We start from the raw sequence: 13,859 nt of genomic DNA, 5'->3' as shown, positions 1-13,859 counted from the left end.
ACAGGCACTGTGCTTACCCTGGGGACCTGCTGCTGGTGGTGCTGGGAGGTTTGTAGCAGCAGAGTCGCTGTGCAGCCCCCAGGGAGGAGCTCCAGCAGCCTCCTCTGGCAGCAGGTGGTGCTGAGAAGGGCCAGCTCCTGCCTCTGCTGCTCTGGAGCTGGCACCTCCTGGAGCTGGCACCTTCTCCTGTGGCAGCAGCAGGAGCAGAAGCCTCCTGCAGAGCCCAGCTGCCTGCACACCACGGGGCTGCTCCCTGGCTTCCTGATTTGTATCTCCTTCCTTTCAAAGAGCCAGAAGCTGATGAGAGCAGCAGATAGCCCAGGCTGGCACAGCTCCTGCAGCACGCTCTTGCCACCCTGCACCACCACCTGAGCTGCTGCTGGTGGCCTGAAGCTGCTCCCTGGCAGCCCCTCTGCAGGCAGGCACTGGGCAGCTCTGCCCTGCAGGAAGCTGCTGGGCTCCACCTTCATCCACCTGCCCTTGGGAAGCCCAAGATGCCCTTCAGCCACAGCAGCATCTCTACAAGGTTGGAGCTGGCTGGTGGTGTCCTGCCTGCCCCCTCCCTGCTTCCTCTTGCTCAGGCAGCCCCAAGAACCAGCCTGAGGGGGTGCCCCAGGCCAGGGCTCCCCCTTTCACCCTGCTCTTGCAGCCCCAGTGGATGGGGCAGAGGCTCAGGAGCTGGGCTGGGCAAGGGGAGCCCAGAGGCAGGAGCTGGGCTGGGCAGGGGCAGCCCAGAGGCAGGAGCTGGGCAGGGGCAGCCCAGAGGCAGGAGCTGGGCTGGGCAAGGGGAGCCCAGAGGCAGGAGCTGGGCTGGGCAGGGGCAGCCCAGAGGCAGGAGCTGGGCAGGGGCAGCCCAGAGGCAGGAGCTGGGCTGGGCAGGGGCAGCCCAGAGGCAGGAGCTGGGCTGGGCAAGGGCAGCCCAGAGGCAGGAGCTGGGCTGGGGGAGGGCAGCCCAGAGGCAGGAGCTGGGCTGGGGGAGGGCAGCCCAGAGGCAGGAGCTGGGCTGGGGGAGGGCAGCCCAGAGGCAGGAGCTGGGCTGGGGGAGGGCAGCCCAGAGGCAGGAGCTGGGCTGGGGGAGGGCAGCCCAGAGGCAGGAGCTGGGCTGGGGGAGGGCAGCCCAGAGGCAGGAGCTGGGCTGGGCAAGGGGAGCCCAGAGGCAGGAGCTGGGCTGGGGGAGGGCAGCCCAGAGGCAGGAGCTGGGCTGGGCAAGGGGAGCCCAGAGGCAGGAGCTGGGCTGGGCAGGGGCAGCCCACAGGCAGGAGCTCTGCCCAAGGCACAGCACAGAGCAGATCCTGCAGGGAATCAGAGCCTGGAGATGTTTGGAATGGTTCAGAATCCTTTATTGCAACCCCAGACAGCTCTCTCTGCCTCTCCCAGCAGCAGGGCTCTTGCAGCTGAACACCAAACCACTTGACTCTTAAATTAAAACTTCTTTTCATATATATATATATATCTCTTAAAAAAGGGCAAAATGAACCAACCAAGGCTCTCCTCCTCCCCCCTGTGCAGCCAGGGCCTGTGTGCCCCCAGCCCTCCTGCTAGCAGGAGCCCAGTGGCAGATGGCTGCTTCTTGGCAGCCCAGGCTGGTGGGGGAGCAGCAGCCCCATCTTTTCCCCCCCTGCTGAATGAGTTTGGTGCTGAGGGCACCCAGCAGGGGCAGATTTCTCTCTCCTTTTCCACACTTCCCTCTCCTCCCTCCCCCCCCACCACAAGGGGAGGGCAGGAGCCACAGCTCCACCGGCCCAGGGCTCACCAAGCAGCCCCAACCTGCCCCCTCCCAGCCCTCTCCAGGGTCCTCCTGGCTCATCCAGCTCCACTCTTGCCTGGATTCCTCTCTCCCAGCAGCAGCAGCAGCATGGTTTTTGTCTTCAACACTTTTTGTTCTCATGTATAAAAACTGAACAGACAGGCTCAACAGCAGCCATACAACACCAAACACCAAGGATGCAATCACCACCTCTCAAGTACGCAGCAGATTCGCCCCCACCCTCTATGGACACAGCTCAGCTCCACCTGGAGCTGGATGCAACCCAGCCCCCCTCCAGGGCACCAGCAGAGCCCCCTGCCTGGGGGGGGGGAAGCTTCCAGGCCATAGCAGCACGATCCAATGGAGTCCTGAAAACCTACTCTGATGGCTAAGCTACCTAAAAACCCAACCAGCCCCCCCCAGGCAGAGCCTCCCCCCGCCCAGGGAGCCAGGGGAGGGGCAGAAGGGTGAAGGCACTCTTTGGGGAGCAGAGGAGGCAGCATCCAGGCCCCAGACAGCCAGGGGCTGCAGCCTTCCTCCCTCCCCGTTCCCAGCAGTTAACAATAAATTAAGCAGCCTCAGTAGGGCAGCAGAAAGCAGAGGGGATTGCAGCCAGCCCCTGCCTGGGAGGCTGCTCCCCAGGGGGGGGCTCTGCTCCCCAGGCAGATGGGGATCAGGTTCCCCTCCAAAGCAAGCCCAAACCCCCCCAAATCCCAAACCTAACAGCAACAAGAAACAAGGCACCTGTGCCCCCCAAGCCCAAGGCACCTGTGCCCCCCAGCTCCAAGCCCAAGGCACCTGTGCCCCCCAGCTCCAAGCACAGGGCACCTGTGCCCCCCAAGCCCAAGGCACCTGTGCCCCCCAGCCCCAAGCCCAGGGTACCTGTACCCCCCTAGCCCAAGGCACCTGTGCCCCCCAAGCCCAAGGCACCTGTACCCCCCAGCTCCAAGCCCAGGGCACCTGTGCCCCCAAGCCCAGGGCACCTGTGCCCCCCAGCCCCAAGCAGCCAGGCCACCCCCCCAGGAGCCCCAGCAAAAGCCAGCACGAAGCAATGGGGACTGAGCCCCCCCCAAGCACCTGCTCCTTTCTCTCCTGAGCCATGCAGGCCCAGAGCAGCCCAGCCCAGGGAGGGGGGGGGGTGGGCAGCAGGGTTTTGGTCCCACAGGGCAGGGGGGAGGCTCACAGCTCATGACTGATGGCCCCCGTGGGGCTGGAAGTGGCCACGGTGAGCGCCCCGGGGAGGCAGCAGCCAGCAGCCAGCCCTGGCCACCAGGAACAGCAACTGGGAAACAGCTGAGCCTCCAGCCCGGGGCCTGCTCCCCCTCCCCAGCCACGCTGGAGCCCTGGCACCCTCAGCAGGGTCACTGCACCCCAGCCCCCTGCAGGAGCTGCTGGGCAGCACCCAGCTCCCCCAGCCCCGCTGCTGCCCCGCGCAGGCAGCCCTCGGCTGGAGGGGGCTGGAGGGGGCTGCTGGGGGCAGGCAGGGGCAAGGGCAGCGACCTCTGGGCGTCCAGGGCGAGGTCCTGCTGCTGTGGGGCCGGGGGCTGCGGGGGAGGCTGGTCACAGGTTGACATCAGTGACGTCTGTGGGCGTGCAGGTGGGCTGGCTGCCCGGGTGAGCAGCAGGCTTGGTGCCGAACTCCTGCGGGCTGTGGGATGCCTGCTTCAGGCTCTCGGCCAAGGCTGCCTCGATCTGCTCCTGACAAGCCTTCAGGCAGTCCTGCAGCAGAGGGAGAGGAGGCCTCAGCTCCCTGCTGCTCACAGACAGCACTGAGCAGCTGCTGGGCTGCATCCCCGGCCCCGGGAGCAGCCCCACACAAACAATGCACAGAACCAGCAGCAGCCCCAGCAGGGCCCTGCTCCAGAGCCCTCCTCAGCAGCACCTCCAGCAGGGCCCTGCTCCAGAGCCCTCCTCAGCAGCACCTCCAGCAGGGCCCTGCTCCAGAGCCCTCCTCAGCAGCACCCCCAGCAGGGCCCTGCTCCAGAGCCCTCCTCAGCAGCACCCCCAGCAGGGCCCTGCTCCAGAGCCCCCCTCAGCAGCAGCCCCAGCAGAGCCCTGCTCCAGAGCCCTCCTCAGCAGCACCTCCAGCAGGTCCCTGCTCCAGAGCCCTCCTCAGCAGCACCTCCAGCAGGTCCCTGCTCAGCAGCCCTCCTCAGCACCCCCAGCAGGTCCCTGCTCCAGAGCCCTCCTCAGCAGCACCTCCAGCAGGGCCCTGCTCCAGAGCCCTCCTCAGCAGCACCTCCAGCAGGGCCCTGCTCCAGAGCCCTCCTCAGCAGCACCTCCAGCAGGTGCCTGCTCCAGAGCCCTCCTCAGCAGCACCTCCAGCAGGTGCCTGCTCCAGAGCCCTCCTCAGCAGCACCCCCAGCAGGTCCCTGCTCCAGAGCCCTCCTCAGCAGCAGCCCCAGCAGGGCCCTGCTCCAGAGCCCTCCTCAGCACCCCCAGCAGGTCCCTGCTCCAGAGCCCTCCTCAGCAGCACCTCCAGCAGGGCCCTGCTCCAGAGCCCTCCTCAGCAGCACCTCCAGCAGGGCCCTGCTCCAGAGCCCTCCTCAGCAGCACCCCCAGCAGGGCCCTGCTCCAGAGCCCTCCTCAGCAGCACCTCCAGCAGGGCCCTGCTCCAGAGCCCTCCTCAGCAGCACCTCCAGCAGGTGCCTGCTCCAGAGCCCTCCTCAGCAGCACCTCCAGCAGGTCCCTGCTCCAGAGCCCTCCTCAGGAGCAGCCCCAGCAGGGCCCTGCTCCAGAGCCCTCCTCAGCAGCACCTCCAGCAGGTCCCTGCTCCAGAGCCCTCCTCAGCAGCACCTCCAGCAGGTGCCTGCTCCAGAGCCCTCCTCAGCAGCACCTCCAGCAGGTCCCTGCTCCAGAGCCCTCCTCAGGAGCAGCCCCACACTCTGGCTGACTTTGCCCCCACTCCCCACTCGATGCTGTGCCCATCAGAGCTTCCCATGGTGCCTGGATGCAGGTTGTGATTCCACAGCAGGGCAGCCACCTGCTGCCAGCAAGCAGCAGAGCAGAGCAGCTCTGCACAGGCTGCTGTCAGCCTTCACCCCCAGCCCCTTCCAGACCCCTGAGCAATGGCCAGCCTGCAGCAGCACATGGGGACCACACAGCCCCCACCTGCCTCCCCCAGGCCCTGCCTCCCAGCTCTCCTGGAGCCTGGGGTGCTGCCCCATCTCTGCAGAGCAGCTGAGCCCTGCCAGAGCAGCTGAGCCCTGCCCTACCCCCTCCCGGCCCTGCTCCTGCCCGAGCCAGGGGCACAGCCCTGCAGCTCAGCTCCCAGGCAGGGGCAGGAGCTGCTGCTGTTGTCACAGCCCAGAATCTCTTACCAGGAATCCACCACCAGTTCTTAGAAACTGTCAGAGGATGTGGGGAGCCCAAAGAGCAACACCCACCGCCCCCTCCCCAGCTTCCTGGCACCGCAGCCTCCAGCCGCAGCCTCCAGCCGCCCGCAGCAGCTCAGGGCCAGCTCGCTGCAGGGCCTCCACCCCAGCTCCCCACAGCCAGGCTCTGCATGCCTGCTGAATGCCAGCCTGGCCACACACAGCCTGCCCCTGCCACTGCCTGCTGAAGCCCTGGGGGGCTGCAGGGACTGCCCAGGAGGCAGCTTGGCTTGCCCCAGCCTGTGTGCCCCCTGCTCTGCAGGGCAGCTCTGGTGTGGGGCTCCTGCTCAGCCACAGTGAGTCTGGCTCTGCTCCATCAGGGTTTTAGATTGGTCCAGAGGGGCTTCAAGCTGCACCTGAAGTGCCAGCAACAAGCCAGCTCCAGCAGGATGGCAGAGCTCCTGCCAGCCATGGGGCTGGTACTGCCTTGCACCGTTGTCCCCTTCTGCCCCCATGGACTCCCTGCACTGCTGGCACTGCCCAGCTGTGGGAATGGGACTGCAGAGCCAAAGGGGAAACTGAGTCACAGCCTGGGGACACTGCAGAGCCAGGTTCAGGGAGAAGCATCCACTTGGGGAGCTGAGGCTGGGTGCTCTCCCAGGAGCCCCCCAACACTGGACACATCTCCAGGGCTTCCCTCTGCCCCAGGAGCTGCCATGGTCCTGCCTGGGCAGGGGCAGTTTGTGCAGCACCTCACACCTGGGCAGGCTGTGGGGCAGGAGAGTTGTCCTCTGTGGGCTGGGGAGGGTGAGCAGCAGACTGGGAGGCAGGCAGCAGAGCTGTGCTGGGCTCCATTTCTGCTCCCCTCCCTCCGTGGTGCCCTCCCTGCTTCCCACCTGGTGCCTCCAGCCCCCAGCCAGAGCAGGTTTCAGCCCCTGCCCCATTCAGGGCAGCAGCAGCTTGGGAGCAGCTGGCTGCACTGATTCTCTCTTTCACAACAAGGCTCCAGCAGACAAAAAAACCCCAACTGAAGCCAGACAAACAGATCAGGACAGCCTCCTGCCCCAGCCCTGCCTGCCAGGACAAAGCCTGGCCACAGCCTCCCCCCTGCTGCCAACTCCCAGCGCTGCTGTCAGGGGACTGAAACCAACCCCGGGCAGAAGAAAGGATCAAAGGGAGCCCCTGGCAGGGGAGAGCCTCCTGCTGACCTCCCTGCAGCCAGAGCCACCTGGAGACAGAGCCCCAGAGGGTCCCTGCTCCCTGCTCCAAGAGCAGCAAGATGCCCCCCACCGTCCTGCTGCCCCCAGCCAAGCCGCTGTGCCAGCGTCCCCCCGATGCTCTGTGCCCCCTGGCCCCTTCCCACCTGAGCCTGGCCACCTGCAACCAGACACCAGTGGAGATTAGCAGATGCTGAGCCCAGCTTCTCCCTCTGCCCCATCCCACCCTGACAACCTGATCCTGCCAGCACCTGCCCAGGCAGGCAGGCGACAGACGCTGCCCTTTGTGCTGCCGTTCCGAGGCTCCCGAGCTCAGCCCCTGCGCACAGGCAGCACTGGGGGGCCCTGAGCCGGCTGTGGCCGTGGGCCTGGCCAGAGCTGCTGCCTCTGGAGATGTTCCCTCACCTCCAGACACCCCTCAAGCCACGGCTGGCACCGTTCTCTCTCCTCTCCCGTTGAGAGGAGCCAGCAGCTGGAAGAGTTTCCACAGCAGACTCTGCTCTGCTCACCTGGAGGCCAGTTCTGGGCTGCCCAGCTCAAGGAGGACAAAGAACTGCTGGAGAGAGCCCAGCACAGGGGCACTGAGCTGCTGAGGGCACTGGCACAGCTCTCATGGGCACAGGCTGAGAGAGCTGGGGGTGGGCAGCCTGCAGGAGGCCAATGCTTACAAACATCCAGGGGTCAGGAGGCTGGGGCCAGGCTCTTCTCAGTGGTCCCCAGTGACAGGACAAGAGGTCCTGGGATGAACTGGACCACAGGAGGTTCCACCTGAGCAGGAGAAGGAACTTCTGTCCTGTGAGGGTGGCAGAGCCCTGGGGCAGGCTGCCCAGAGGGGCTTTGGAGTCTCCTGCTCTGCAGACTTCCTCACCCGCCTGGAGGGGCTCCCCTGGCAGTGGGGCTGGAGTGGCTGATCCCCAGAGGCCCCTCCCCAGCCCCAGCACGCTGGGCCCCCCCTGGGCACTCACCACCTCGGTGCCAGTGATGCTGGCCAGCAGCTCGGTGGTGGCCTCCGCGCCGCAGCCGCCGGCCGGCGCCGTCAGGCCGTGGATCGCGGCCCCGATGCTGCCCGTGGCGATCATGGAGGGGGGGTACAGGGCAAAGGTGTAGTCTGCAGGCAGGGCAGGGACACAGGGAGGAAGCTGTTAGCAAGGAGGTGCATGGGAAGCTCTCCAGGCTGAGCCTCCCCCTGGAGAAGGGGAGGGGTGGGCAGAGAGGGCTCTGCGGCTGGGAGGGAAGCTGCGGGGAAGAGGCTGAGCAGCAGAGGAGCTCCAGCAGCCCTCACGCCAGGCAGGACACTGAGGGGCTGGAGCAGGGCCAGGGAAGGGCAGGGAATGCAGAGCAGGGCTGGGGAGGAGCAGCTGAGGGAGCTCAGCCTGGAGCAGAGGAGGCTGAGGGAGACCTCACTGCTCTCTGCAGCTCCCCGAGAGGAGCCTGGAGCCAGGGGGGGTTGGGCTCTGCTCCCTAGAACCAGGTGATGGAAGGAGAGGAAATGACCTCAAGCTCCACCAGGGGAGGTTTAGGTTGGACTATGGAAGAAAGTTCTTCCCTGAAAGGGTTCTCAGAGACTGTCCCAGGCTGCCCAGGGAGCTGGTGGAGTCCCCAGCCCTGGAGGGGTTTAGCCACACAGAGATGTGGTGCTGAGGGCCAGGGTGTAGCTCCAGCCCCAGCAGAGTGAGAATGCTTGGAGTGGATGACCTGAAAGGTCTTCTCCTCCCACCAGGACAAGGAGAAGGTTCTAGGATGCAGCTGCTCCTCTGGGCCTGCCTCACCAACAGCCCTCAGGAGGGTTGCTGAAAGCCCCCAGGACCATCCTCCCTCTTTGTCAGGGACAGAAGCCACATCAGTGAGCAGCAAAATGCTTCAGCTGGAATGGAGGCAGGCCCTGAGCCCCCCAGAGAGGCAGGGTGCTGGTGAGCAGCCCCAGCTGAGCCAGCAAGCCTGGCTGCAGCCCAGGGGCTCTGCCCAGGCAGCTGGCACCCACCTGTGGCACACAGGGCGATGAAGGTCTGGGCATGCTTCTTCACCAGCTCCATCTTGTCCTTGGGCAGGGGGAGGTGATGGAGGATGTGAGCCAAGAAATCATTTGCTATCACTGACACCAGGTCCCACTTTAGCTTCTCCAGCACCAGGACCTCCCAAGCCTGCAGACAGACAGACAGACAGGCAGCAAGTTATTCAACAGGGCCAGGCAGAAACACTGCCCAGGTTCAAGGGCAAGTAAGGGCTGGGGCAGGGCCAGGAGAGCAGTGGAATCCACAAGGTCTAAGCATGGAGAGCTCCAGGGTTAGAGCCTCAGCAGATCCTGGGCAGCCTGCATGTGGCTCCTGCTCTGCCCCCAGTGCTCAGCTCTGCCTGGCTTGGCCACACACCCCCTGGCCTCACTGGGATGGGTGGCTGGGTGTCCTGCCTGGCCATGGCCATGCTACCAACAGCAGTCTCAGGAGAGGTGAGAGCAGAGGCTTCCCAGGGCCCTCCCTGCCCAGCCCAGCAGGAACACCACAGGCAGCACTCTCAGCTTCCTGAGCCCCTCTGCTGGTCCTGCTCCCCCCAAAGCCCAGCTCCAGCCCCCAGTTTCTCCCAGGCTCAGTCAGCAGCAGCAGCAAGGCTGGGACTGGCAGCAGGCTGCAGGAGAGCCAGAGACCTCCCCAAGGCCTTCCTCCCCACGAGCAGGAGGTGACAGGAAAGGAGACTCTGCAAGAGCTGAGGCTGCAGGTCTGGAAGGACCAGGCTGACCTGGGACCTGCCTCAGGCTCACCTGGGACCTGCCTCAGGCTCACCTGGGACCTGCCTCAGGCTCACCTGGGACCTGCCTCAGGCTCACCTGGGACCTGCCTCAGGCTCACCTGGGACCTGCCTCAGGCTCACCTGGGACCTGCCTCAGGCTCACCTGGGACCTGCCTCAGGCATCTGCACTTCAGGACCCAGTCCTGCCCAGCAGAGGATCTGCTCTCTGCCAAGCAGGGTAGGACTACAGGGTCAGTGCTGCCCACAGAGGTGCCAGAGGGCTGCCCCAGCAGATGGATTTGAAGAAGTGAGACTTGTTCAGCTCTTCCTTTGCTCTCTCTCTGCATTTTCCCCCCTGGAACCCCCCCTCCCCCTTCCCCCTTACACAACATCACCAGTTTGGAGTTGCTTAAATGGAGAGCATTGCCCAACCTGCTCCAACCCCCCCAGGAGGCCACTTCACAGCCTGCCCTTTTCCAAGCCCAGAGCAGAGCTCCCTGCAGCACACTCCCTGCCCTCCCATATGGATGCCAGCCTGCCAGGCCTTCTGGGCTGCCAAGCCAAAGCCCCAGGATAACAGCAGGAAGGGACCCAGCAATGAGCTCCAGAGCCTGGGGATCACAGCACAGCTCCCCAGGGATGCTTGGCACAGAGGGGAGAGACCAGGGCAGGGCAGAGTGAAAGCCAGGCAGTGCTGGCCCCTGGGTACCCTGCAGCCACTGGAGCTGCAGCTCTGGGTGCTGTGCCAGCCTGCTGGCACCCACCAAGGGCAGGGGGCTGGCAGTGCCAGCCTGGCTTCCTGGGAAGGACCCAGGAGCATGCTGATGCCTTCAGCAGGCACTGCCCCGAGGGTGAGAGGCCAAGGCAGCTCCAGCCTGACCTCTCCACCCAGCTGGGAGCACAACCCTGCTGCAGCCCCAGGCAGGAGGTCCAGAGAGGACCTGGAGGTGGCTGCCCACAGAGCCAACCCCAAAGGGCTGACTGCAGCTGTGAGGACACCCTGAGCACAGAGTGGGCACCAGCCCAGCCCCAGCCCAGCTCCTGCTCCTTGCCTTTCCTCCCAGGGCTGCAAGGTAGCCACTGGGAGCCAGCTGAGATGCACAGTGGTGAGGCAGAGAGCATCTCCCACTGGGGCACACTCTGAGGCAGGGAGCCAGGGTGCAGAGCAGCTCCCCTGGGCTGGGCTGGCTCCTGCCACTGCAGGACTGCCCCAGGAGCAGAGCCTCTCCACTGGCAGTGCACAAGAGCAGCTCTTTGCCAGCCAGTGCCTGGCTTTGGCACCTCCCTAACCCCCTCCTGGTTGCAGGAGGCCTGGTCCCAGGACCCAGCCAGCACTCAGATGCCAGCTGGAGGTGCCAAGGGCTGTCACCAGCTCACAGGATTTAGCTGAGGGAAGCCTCTCTCCTGCCAAACCACCCTGCTGCTCCTCACCAGCCCTGGGGACTTCAGAATCTCTGAATCACTTTATCTGTGGAAGGAGCAGAACAAAAGGCTGCAGGAGAGAGCAGGTCTGGGACAGCAGCAGCAAACATCCTCTTCCTCCTCCAATCAGCCCCTGGCTGCCTAATGAAAGGGAGGAAGAAAGTGGAAAATGTTCCTTTGTCTCTCCCCTGCTCATGGCAGGGCTGTGAGCTGCCAGCTCTGCCCAGCCCAGCCCTCAGGGAGCACTGGGGACCCCTCCTGCAAGGTGCCCCAGGGCAGAGCTCCCCCAGACTGCAGCAGCCCCTCTGGAGCTGGGAAGTGCAAAGCAGCTGAGCAGGGCAGGCTCACAGCCTTCAGCTCCTGGCTGCAGCTCACAAGAAAGACAAAGCAGGCAGGGAGCAGTGCTCTGAGGGTGACCTCAGTGCAGGTGCAGAGCCCCAGGCCCCTGGCTGCTGCCCCTCTGCCCTCTCACCAGGCCAGCCCTGAGTCACCAGCAGAGATGTCCCTACCCAAGGGGGAGCTCTGCAGCCTCAGCCTGGGCTGTGTCAGCCACCCCAGCTCCTCTCCTTCCCACCCAGGGGCAGTGGCTCTGCCCAGCAAGCCCTGCCCTCAGCGACACCCACACCCCCTGTGCCTACAGGGAGCCTGTGCAACCCCCTGGGGGGAGGCTGCAGGGAGCCCAGCTCCCCTCTGCAGCAGCCCTGGCTGCTGTGCTCAGCTCTGCCACTCCGGTCGCTAAGGTTTCAGCCTGCACTGCCACAGCCCCCAGGAGCCACCAGGGAGGCAGGAGCTGGCTGCTCTCTGCTGTGCTGTGAGCTGACTCAAAAGGAGGGCTGGGAAGAGCTGCTGCTGCTGTTGGCCACCCACCTGAGGCAGCAGCTGAGGCACAGCTACAGAAATGAGCAGCCACAGCAGCAGAGAGGAAACCTGGGGCAAACGTTTGGTCCCATCCCCCAGCACAGCTCAGGGCTGGCTGTTGAGGGTGGAGGTGCAGCCTCAGGGGCAGGAGCAGCCACATCTCCCCTCCCCTGTGCAGCAGGCAGGCCTGAGGGCAGCACAACACCAGCAAGCCTCCTGGAAGGTCAAAGCTCTACCACAGACCATAGGATGGTCCAGGTTGGAAGGGACCTCCCAAGGTCATCCAGGCCAACCCCCTCAACCCCCACCTAGGACCTCACTCTCCCTCCTCCCCCAGCAGCCCTCAGCTCAGCTCTGACCTCCTCCTCTTGCTTCCACTCCTCATGGCCTGCTGGCACCGCTGCCCCCTCCCTCCCCTACCTGGTGGCTGGATGCTGCTTCTGGTCTTTGCCAGGCAGTGGCTGGCAGCCTGCAGAAGAGACTCAGCTCAAAGCCTTCAGTCAAGCAGCATCAGCAGGGCCACAGCAGGCAGGGGAAGGTGACCTGCAGCTGCTTTCCCCCAGCCTCCCAGCAGCTGCTGGCCCAGGCCAGAGGAGCTTTGCTTCAGCACAGAACCCCAAGGAGAGCAGCAGCAAGGTAGGGCAGAGCAGGCCCTGGACGGAAATCCAACTTCCTCCACATGGCCAAGGCTCTCCTTGCATCATTTCCTTCTCCCTAGAATAACCTCAGCAAGATTTTGCTTCCAACTTGTCCCTTCTGAGGCCACTGAGCTGGTGCCAAGCATCCCAGCAAGAGGAGGAAGCAAAGCCCCTGGGAGAGCAAAGCAGCTTCCTCCAGGAGGCCAGGCAGGGAGCTGGGATGGCTCTGATCCACGAGCAGAGGCCAGGATGCAGCAGTGTCCAAACCTGGGGGAAGAAGCTCTCCCTCCCTCCCTCCCTCCCTCCCCTGCCCCTCCCCAGCCTCCTCCATGGCAGGGTTGTGAAAGAGGAGCAGCCCTGCCACGATTAGCACAGAGAGGGAAGCAGCAGCTTGCTCTGCTTTTGTAATCAGGGCATTAACTCTTGGCAGGTCCCAGAGCCTTCACCTCGCCTCAGGCTTCACCTCCAGGCCCTCTCTACAGTGGGAAGCTGTGGGGAGACTGCAGCAGGGTCTGCTCCACACTGGGTTAAACACTGACCAGACCCCAAGCCCTGTGGTGGGCAGGGGAAGAGGACCACCAGAACCTTGAGCTGCAGAGCTCCCCCTGACACCTCAGCATCTCTCCTTCAGGGCTGTGGCTGCTCTGGGATGCCTCTGCTCAGCCCTTCTGCTCCTCAGGGATAAAGCCCTGGGCTGCTGACTGCTGCTGGCCATGCCCCTGGGAAAGGCAAAAAGGATCCTAGCTGCCAAGACAAGAAAAGCCATTTCTGACCCTTCCCAAAGGACTCCCCACCCCCCACCACCCCCCCCAGATGAAGCCATTCTTGTCCATCCCAGCTGCACACTGAGCCTGGAGCTCAGCACTGAAAGCTCCATGGCCCCCACTCAGCTGTGCCCTCAGAGCAGCCCAGGGTGCTGTGGGTGCTGCAGCACAGCCACATCCCAGCCAGGAGCATTGGTCTCACCTGGGCACTCCCAGCCCTCACCACCTCCATCCACACTGATGGTCCCTGCAGTGCTCTCCAGGGCCAACAACCACCCACAGGGCACTACAGGGGAGGGGGAAGGAGGGGAGGGGATTTCCCCCCCCAGCCTCCAGGGGCACTTGGACAAGCCAGGGGCATACCAGAGGTGCCCAGCAGTGCCTTTCCACTCACACCTGAAAGTGCTGTGGGCTCACTGCCTCCCCACCCAGGGGACAAACCACACTCAGATCACCTCCCCCACTCCCCCCCAAAAACCCCACCAGAAAAGGAGGCTTTTAGCCAGCTGATGACTAACCCTGAGAGGCTCTCTCTGCAGACTGTCTCCAGGGATGTTTGTTACTCGAAGTGAGGTGGCCATTTCCTCCCCAGGGCTCAGCTCTGCAGGCACCAAAGGGCCCCCAAAGCAAAAGGGGTTCTCCACTCTCCTGCCCCCCCCGGGGAAGCTGAGCTCCAGAGGTTTGGATTTCAGCTCTGAGCTGCTCACCAGGCTGGAAATGTTTTGCCTTTCAGAGCCTGCACAGCTCCTGCCTGAGTGCAGAAGCAAAGCAGCCCTGCTGTAGCTGGAGGGTGTGGGGCAGGACCTCACCAGCAACCAGGTCCTGCTCACTTCCCTGACCCTGGCAGCACCACCAGCCTCAAGGGCACAACCCAGCCAGCTGCAGCCCAGGGCAGAAGGGCTCCCACCCACTGTGCTGGGTAAGGAGCCTGAGGAGAGATCTCCTCACTCTCTGCCACTCCCTGAAGGGAGGCCGGAGCCAGCTGGGGGTTGGTCTCCTCTCCCTGCTACCAAGTGACAGGACAGGAGGAAATGGCCTCAAGCTACAGCAGGAGAGGCTTAGGTTGCACACTGGAAGAAACTTCTTCCCTGAAAGGGATCTCAGAGACTGGCCCAGGCTGCCCAGGCAGGTGGTGGAATCCCCTGGGGTGTTTGAAAGCCACAGAGATGTGGTGC

The 13,859-nt window shown here is 64.4% G+C and overlaps 1 protein-coding gene across 3 annotated transcripts in view; it reads right to left on the bottom strand.

Annotated features, from left to right (window-relative positions):
* Positions 1–2,689: 2,689 nt before the first annotated feature.
* The window catches only part of CCND3 (cyclin D3), a 49,442-nt gene continuing 38,272 nt past the window's right edge, over positions 2,690–13,859 (bottom strand). For all 3 annotated transcript variants that reach the window (XM_068159753.1, XM_068159752.1, XM_068159754.1), the window contains exons 3-5: positions 8,260–8,419; positions 7,244–7,386; positions 2,690–3,466 (exon numbers count right to left, since the gene is read on the bottom strand). In XM_068159753.1, the coding sequence (XP_068015854.1) occupies positions 3,308–3,466; positions 7,244–7,386; positions 8,260–8,419 (462 nt within the window). In that variant the 3' untranslated portion in view covers positions 2,690–3,307. The remainder of the gene's footprint in view (positions 3,467–7,243; positions 7,387–8,259; positions 8,420–13,859) is intronic.

The sequence above is a fragment of the Melanerpes formicivorus genome, unplaced genomic scaffold, assembly GCF_026170545.1.
Source record: "Melanerpes formicivorus ecotype bairdi unplaced genomic scaffold, bMelFor1.0.p_v2 SCAF_46, whole genome shotgun sequence".
NCBI classification, from domain to species: domain Eukaryota; kingdom Metazoa; phylum Chordata; class Aves; order Piciformes; family Picidae; genus Melanerpes; species Melanerpes formicivorus.
This window is presented reverse-complemented; position numbering and strand designations above follow the sequence as displayed.